The sequence below is a fragment of the Sinocyclocheilus anshuiensis genome, unplaced genomic scaffold (assembly GCF_001515605.1).
Source record: "Sinocyclocheilus anshuiensis isolate Anshui unplaced genomic scaffold, SAMN03320099.WGS_v1.1 scaffold300, whole genome shotgun sequence".
NCBI classification, from domain to species: Eukaryota; Metazoa; Chordata; class Actinopteri; order Cypriniformes; family Cyprinidae; genus Sinocyclocheilus; species Sinocyclocheilus anshuiensis.
This window is the reverse complement of record NW_015557379.1, coordinates 3,248,174-3,256,427: the sequence shown is the minus strand read 5'-3', so window position 1 is coordinate 3,256,427 and position 8,254 is coordinate 3,248,174. Positions and strand designations below refer to the sequence as shown.

At 35.7% G+C, this 8,254-nt stretch overlaps 1 protein-coding gene across 6 annotated transcripts in view; it reads right to left on the bottom strand.

The window, feature by feature from the left end:
- The window catches only part of LOC107679182 (protein FAM83H-like), a 14,835-nt gene extending 10,980 nt beyond the window's left edge, over nt 1-3,855 (bottom strand). For 3 of the 6 annotated variants that reach the window (XR_001633014.1, XM_016474688.1, XM_016474690.1), the window contains exons 1-3: nt 3,700-3,854; nt 1,967-2,418; nt 544-708 (exon numbers count right to left, since the gene is read on the bottom strand). Coding sequence is in view for 5 of the 6 variants with exons in the window: in XM_016474688.1 (XP_016330174.1) it covers nt 544-708; nt 1,967-2,410 (609 nt within the window). In the remaining variant the exon portion in view is untranslated. Of the gene's footprint in view, nt 1-543; nt 709-1,966; nt 2,419-3,337; nt 3,399-3,699 lie in introns of those variants that run through there. The other 3 variants (XM_016474691.1, XM_016474692.1, XM_016474689.1) reach the window with 2 other exon arrangements.
- Between the last annotated feature and the right edge of the window lie 4,399 nt (nt 3,856-8,254).

The window sequence follows — 8,254 nt, the reverse complement described above, 5'->3', positions numbered from 1 at the left end:
AACTAAATTTCAATATCGTGATAATACCGCATACCGTGATAAAAGCATTAGTAATTAATCACAACATAAAAATTTTATACCGGCATATCCCAAGACGTGCTACTTCGGCTGTGCATCCTGCGTCATCAACCCGGAACTAAAATTCGATTCAGTTCGATTTGTGAACCAGCTCAACAGGTTACTTCCTGAGAACCGGCTCAAAAGAACGATTCGTTCAAGAACCTAACATCACTATTATCTATTGGCTGTGTTGGATTATTCTCTTGCCTTGCCCTCTGGACACTGTTTGCTGGTGTATTACCTTTGCCTGTCTGACTACGCTCTTTGTTTGAATAAAAGGCTGTAATTGGATCCGACCTTGCCTACACTACCCTCATTGTTACAGCCATTAATATATATGCCGATTTTGAGTAAATTCTATAAAGTAGTAAATCTATAAATCATTAGAAAATAGCTATAAAAAACTGTCTTAAGGACTACTCAACTTAAATATAGATAAACACCTATGAAAAGTAGAGATAAACACCTATGAAAAGTACCTACTTTTATTTCATTCAGATTCACCCTACAGTTGTTCACCATCCCAACAAAATGGTGAGCATTCAGTTCATCAAGAAGAACATAAACAGCCACACCACGTGTCGCTGCACCAAGGATATCAGCAAAGATGTCAACATCTGTAAACATATCCATCACCACAGCAATAACCTAGAACAAGAAATAAAAAATATATTACTCAAAGAAAAACATTATGCATTACATGACATGATATCAGAATAAGTTTCAGTTTTTGTATTCTTTCAAGGGTTTTTTGGGGGGTGGTGCTTGTGAAGTGTCAACATTGCAGGATAACCATATATACAGTAAATGACAAAGAGGTCAATATCAGATGAAGAGAGGTGGAGGACAGGAAAGACTGTCTACTTTTATGTTTACTTAGACTTCGGTTTACCATATTGTCAACAATGATGGCCCAGTCTATTTTACATTCGGCAAAAGTTCATGAAAGAGACTGCCAAAGTAAAAAAAAAATCTGAAACTCAAACTGCCTCAACTGTGAATTCAGTCTAACAAAAGAACATTTTGGAGAAAAAAGAAAAAAAAACAAGCCTGCAGAATATGCATGATACTTTTACAATACAGAGGCATACTGTGAATGGCATTACTCTAGGCCAGTGAATCTCAACCTTTTGGCGTACCAGACCCCAGTCCAATTCAGAACCATCCTCAAGGACCCCCAGAACAAAATTGACTCGTATCATTTGTGTCTTTGTGAGGACCAAATGCAGTCAAGTATAATTCAAGTTAGCTGACTTGTCCAGTATTTGGCCATATCATCAGCCATATTGGATTTTTCTTTCATGGGAACATGTCATGTCAAAATATACAACATTTATACAAAAATTCATACTTTATACGGACCCCCTGGCCTTATGTCAAGGACCACTAGGGGTCCACGGACCCCTGGTTGAGAAACACTGCTCTAGGCAACAGTGCATGTAATTGTATGCCATCTCATGCCATCTTTAATCACACCAACTATTATGATATTACATTACAGATCTTGTGTCAATTTGGCATAAAATCAGCATTTTTCATTTAGCACCTTTAGGCAAACTGAAACAAGAAACTTGTATTGTTTGCAGTTGAATTAACTGGAAGTTATAATGTCTAAATTGAAAGAAGTTAATTCAGTTGTGTTTGCCAATTAAACCAAAGTTCTAATTATATACTACAACCCTAATGAGTGCATAATAGCTGTCATTATGTCAAGTTTAGAATGAAAGGCCAGCTGTGAAACTAGTGTGACCAGTTTGCTGTACTAAGCTCTTACTACTTACTTGTGAAAACAGTACCAAAGCGGTTAAAATCACTGAGCAATAAGGGAAGACCGTCTGTATTTACTGACTTCTGTCATGCACTAATAATATCTTATTCCTGCACTTGAACAGCATGCAAAACTTACTTGTTGTGCATTCTTGATCATTCTACGGACTTGCTCCTTGATACTGGGCATCTCGGGGTCAGACGGGTTCACCAATGTAGTGACCTCAGTGGGTCCAACAAATCTGTATTGCTGTGGCCAGCCTAAGTCAAGGCTCGGAGCATCATGGTCTGAATGTACCGGCCAGTAAGTGTCAGAAGAGCCATCTACATCTTCAGTCATGTATCTCCTCTCTGGTTGGGCGGTGCGATGCGGAGCCTGCACCATGTGTTTGATATACTCAATCTCTGAACGGGATAAGAAATCAACCACATCTGCTTCCTGAAGAAACCCACAGTAGCCCTCCAAGTCAGCTTCAACCAGGGCATCAATCGCCAATCGGTATTCCTCACGGTAATGAGGGGGCAGGTAGTTGGGGTCCAGGGGATTGTCCCCGGCAGAGGAGCACTGGGAAAGATGAGCCATATTTACACCTGCACCAATGCAGACAGAGTTAAGAGAATAATTAACACCAGAAAAATGGTAATGCACATTAATTCCACATGAGGGCAACCACTCTGTTTTCTTCCATAGTTACATTAAACATAAATCAAACTGGATTATTGTAAATGCACACATTTTGATATAAACAATTTTAAAAATATGCTGGATACATATAAAATTTGTTTAAATTAAAAAAAAGACTGCTCACATAAATGGAAACATGTAAGAAGTCTTTGTTTCTTACATTTTTTAAACATAACCCAATGTCTGTTTCAATGATGAAATATATAAAATTTGTTTAAATTAAAAAAAAGACTGCTCACATAAATGTAAACATGTAAGAAGTCTTTGTTTCTTACATTTTTTAAACATAACCCAATGTCTGTTTCAATGATGAAATTTTTTTGAGTAATTAAATGCTATTTATTTATGTATAGTCATCCAGTGACATCCAAATCAATAAGAATGGATGTCACTAACTCAATAAATGTCGCAAAAACCCCGAAATCGAATGACATTCCTAAAACTACAAATAAAAGTAGGACAAGTCATAATATCATACTATGATTTCAATTAATTCATTTACACCTTTTTTATTATATATTTAGAAATAACTGCTAAAATGGTCACAAACTTATTCTTTTGAATGCAGGCCTATTTATTATCAGTTATGGTGATTTATGGTCATTATGGTCTAGAAATTTTAGTCATAATTGTGTCCCGTGTGTCTGAAGGGTTTAAATACGACATGGATACTAAAACAGAAGAAGAAAAAAAACGATCACGGAGTCCATTTCAAGTCTAAAAGACACATTTAAGTAATTTTAGTTAACACGTCAAGCAAAATTATCTCTGGACTTTCAAATTCTATTATAATATCAGCCAAATATTACTTGAAATATTACTTACTCGAAAAGCACGAATCCTGCACGTTATCAATCAAAATGAATCCGAATGGATCGAGTAAAGATCTCACATCTGCTTCAACAACCTCTGGGGTGTATCACAACAACAGAGAGACCACCATTTATGGGCTGAACTTGTCCAATTTTTCTCTTGTATTTATTTAAGTACAAATCATCGATCGATAACTTAATCACAGACATGTTTTCTTTCTCATGAGAATCGACGCAACTCCGCAATTTGTAGTCGCGAATCGTGAAGCTCTCCAAGTTTAGAAAACTTAGGCTACTGCCAAGCAACAAAAAAGTACAATTATGAACTACAATGACGTGGTAAAGTTTCCTCACATAGATTTAAAGTCGACTTACCAATCTAAAGTGCAGCTTTCCCTTAATTCTCTGTGTAAAACCCCTTCATAGATGCAAGACCGTCATGACGAACGACAGACGCAGTAACTTTCACTCCAGTGGAAGAAGAGGAAAACACACATCTCAGCCAACACACACACAGACGCATACACGCACACACAGGCAAAACCTGTTTGTGTTCGCGAGCAAGACAAAAAGAATGATACAGTCTTACTCAAAACAAGCGTTTGTCCATCTTTTCAAAAGACAATTAACTTGCGTGAGTTTCTGAGAAGTTAAAGGGGTCATATGATGTTGCTAAAAAGAACATTATTTGGGTTGCGTTGCATCGCGCCGCGTAAACATAAAACCATGTCTGCATTTGTGATCGGAGAAACGACAAACAACAAGCGCTACTCTACACCGCTCAAAACTTGCGTTTGGATCGTCAGTGGCAAATTCTTTAAATATAAAAACGTATTTACAGACTGTGAGTCAGAACAGCCGGCATTGTAGTCTACTCTACCAGGATCAGGAAACAGTCCTCCATAAAATGCGCTGCACACATCTGAATATTTGGGTTGAACTGTTCTGGAACAGTGTTGTAAATACAACTTAACCACTGATTTCTAGTCGTGTCCTCTTTTGGACGGCCAAACAAAGTAGGGCTAGAGTGAGCGGAGGCCAGAGGCCGGCGGCTAGAGTGAGGACTTAACTTTTATAAAGAATATCTCTTTGGATTTGAGACTTTAGTCTTTGCAACTTTACAGATCTTAAAACAGTAACACTCCAAAGAGAAAGGAAAAATTGAAATCGCATTATATGACAACTTTAAGGACAGACAGATTTCATTCATGACACGATTGAGTCCATAACATTGATTTCCATACGAGTATTAGGGTATATGCAAAGTTAATAATTCTCAATCCTAGTCAGTCTTTAACACAAGATCTTAACAACAAAGACTTGATCTGGAGCTCAAATACACACAAATTTAAGAATATGTGTTGGCCGAACATACAGTCAGTCAGAGATCACAGAAAACTTCCACCTGCAATAACACAGATCTTCAGACACTTATAAAAATACAAAACATATTATTAAAGTCATCAGTAATTAATTCATTTAATGCTTTTAATTTAATCCCTCTCAACTAATTCAATAGCAAACAATGCAATAGCTATACATTTTTATCTTACTGAAGAATTAATGCACAAATAATACCAATGAACAAGAATGTATTTGGACAAAGCCATAAAACTGTTATGAACATTCTATATGTTAAATATATTACCTGGATAACCAGTAATTGATTTTACTTTGTATATGACAAAAATTGTATCTTAGTGTGTGCAATCGAAGTGCAGATAAAATAATGGGGTCAAATGAGCCTGAACTTGTTAGGCTGGAACAGAATAACTTCTGTTAAGACAGCAAGGTCAGAAAGAAAAAAATACAGTCTATGTGAACAAAACTGAAATATGCAATGGGTACTAGCATTGCAGTGCTATACATAGATAATAATATATCACTATGCATGTTATATATTTATATAAGAACACACATAATATGAACATGTCTGCTTGTACTTTAAATCATTGATCAGTATGCATGTTCCTTGAAATGCAATGTAAAATTCCCCTTCATGTTATACACGAAGTAATTTAAGTTCACAGCGACTTGTGGGCAGGTAGATGATGACAGAATTTTCAGTTTAAAGGAGGTGATCTGTGGAAGACATGACTCGATTGGACTGACCACATTTTTAAAACATACTACAATTGTGCAATTTATCAAAACATACTACATATGTTTCTTCATTTGGCTCAAACATCCGACTGGACATGTGCTGAATGTGCATTATGTTTTTGCTGGAAGCAAAATGCTCTAAAATAACATACACAGCGCTATTGTTAACATCTTGTTTGCAGAGTTTCAGAATAAGGGTGTTACCTTTATGTATATGCCAGCATCACCATTAGCAACGGAGATGAAATCACATCATTTCTACGCCAGAAGGTCTTCTGTGTGGTTTATCTGGAAGAGATTAATCTTCGTGCGATTAGTTCCTGAAGAGGAATCACGTCTAACTTTACAGCCAATGCTTTGCCACTAAATGCTTGAACATTTTTCAAACCTCATTGTCATATTCACCTCTATTTTAAGTGTGCATTGTACAATTGTGTGGCAATTTATTTTGATTAAGTTTAAAAAATGTAACACATACATTACAATTTAATTGTTTAAATTGCACTGATGTGCTAATATATATAGTTGACAGCTCCTCAAACAAAAACAGTTCCTTTAAATCTTAATCAGACTTTGATTTATAGTCTTTACACAAATGCCTCAAATTCATATTTATCTGACAGTAACCGCTATTGAGCCAATGTTTGTAAAACTTGCCTTCTATAATGCTATTGCATATGTATTTGTTTCCCTTCCAAATAAAACTTGGCTATGGGAGGGCTACAGGATATGATGTCATTTCTCAAGTGCATGCCTGAACAACCCTGCATTGTTTCAACAGACACCGCCTAAAGCACATATTGCAAGCAGTGTTAAGGGTGAAGATTTACGTGAACTCGTACCTATAAACATTCCAAATGCAGAAGTCACATGTTTTTACAGATATCACTTTGCAGCTAATCCGCATGTGTTTATACCTGTTATGCTCATCACAGATCTTTAATGCCCTATGAAATGTCTTGACAAGCACAGTGTTATCTAATAATCAATAGCCATTAGTTGAGTCACAGTCAATGCTACTTGCTGTTGCAAGTTAGAGGTAAGGAGTGTTAGAGGGAGGGTCGATCTTATCTTAAAGAGCATTTGACTGGACAAAACTTTGCTACATTATACATGCTAAGTGAAGGTTTGGCTAGCCCCTACTGGGATTTGCTGTAATTTGTGGAAAAAAGGTAACCGTGACCTTTTAATTTCACAATTCAGATTTCTTTTCTTGCAATTCGGACTCGCAGATTGAGAGAAACAAACTTGTAATTCTAAGAAGAAGAGTCCAAATTGTGAGATGTAAAGTCACAATTCCGAGAGTCAGAATTGTGAAATAAAAAGTTACAATACTTTTTTGTTGTTATTTATTTCATAGCAGAAAAGAAAAACAGAATTGATAGATGTAAACTCAGAATTACAAGAAAAGAAAAAAGTAGAATTTTGAGTTTATTTCTCGTAATTCTGACTTAAAATTGTGAGAAAAAAGTCAGAAATGTGCAATAAAAAGTTGCAATTATTATTATTTTTTTTAATCCATGGCAGAAACAGGCTACACCATCTGCGTAAAAACAAACAAACAACAATAGCGTTTTTGGCAAGCAATAAAACATTTCATTATATTATAGGAATCAGTCTTACTAGCGTTCAAATTATTTGAACAACACTTAAAAACATAAAATGAAGATATCTAACAAAATAACAAAAGAAGTTATCATTACTGTTATGATCATTACTGTTTAGAAGGGGAGGGTTGTAACTACTTTCCAAAGTATTACTGGACTCACAAATATTGCACAAAATAGGCCAGTACACATTTGCCACAATTGTCAGCGTGACTAACTCATGTGATTTTGTTTGTTTGTTTTTTATGAAAAAAAAGCTTAAAATAAAATTACCAGTGGCATAAGGTAGTAACAACAGTAATCTTTACTTTACACTTATTTACAGAGTATTTCTTAACTACTTTAATTTGGTTTAGATAAAGTGGAAATATGATATCAATGTTTAAAACATAAAGCATTTCCATCTTTCTATACCTGTTCATTCTCTCTAACACTATTAAGTTTTTCCTCCTGGGCAGCTATTGGGGAAGAATGTCCAAGTCTTATCCCAAAACCACTCTGAGGTGCTGCAGGGTTCAGTGCTTGACCCGCTTCTCTTCTCAATTACACTTCTGCACAGCTTCTTAACCTGGGGGTCTGATGACATGATAACCAAATGACATTGAAGTAACAGATTAAATATTAAAATGACTCATTAAAAAAAAAAAGATAATTTCCCCCCTTTTCTCTTTTTAACTTATCTTTTTATTTCATGGTACATGTTCAAGCATATAATAAAGGTAATGTGGGACGCTATGGTTTTGTATACTTCCTTTTCCCTCTATAGTGTACTAGCAATCTTTAGCTATTCAAAATGGAACTGTGTGAAGGGCTAAGCCATTTGTCATTTTTTATTACAATGCTAGTGACAAATTACCAGAAAGTGTCAAAGTTTCCTCCACACTAAAAATATCAGGTCAGACCTACGAAGCTTGAAAGCAGAGAGAAACACAGATTGACAGATGAGACAGGCTTCAACTTTACAAAACACACCTCATAAAATAATGTGATTTGGCAGGTTGCTTGAATCACTGGTTATAGAAATATGAATGTATGATTAGTCTAAACAAGTGTTGGCTACATGAGCTGGCCGTGACTGAACTAGTTTGGCCAAATGGGAAAAATGAGGTAGTTATTGATTTGTGGTTGATTTTTGGATTCCTGATTTTCCTCAACTCATTTGGGGAACCAGTCCAGAAACCCACAAACTCCTCTTTGATAAATTGTTCCAAGTTAAAAAA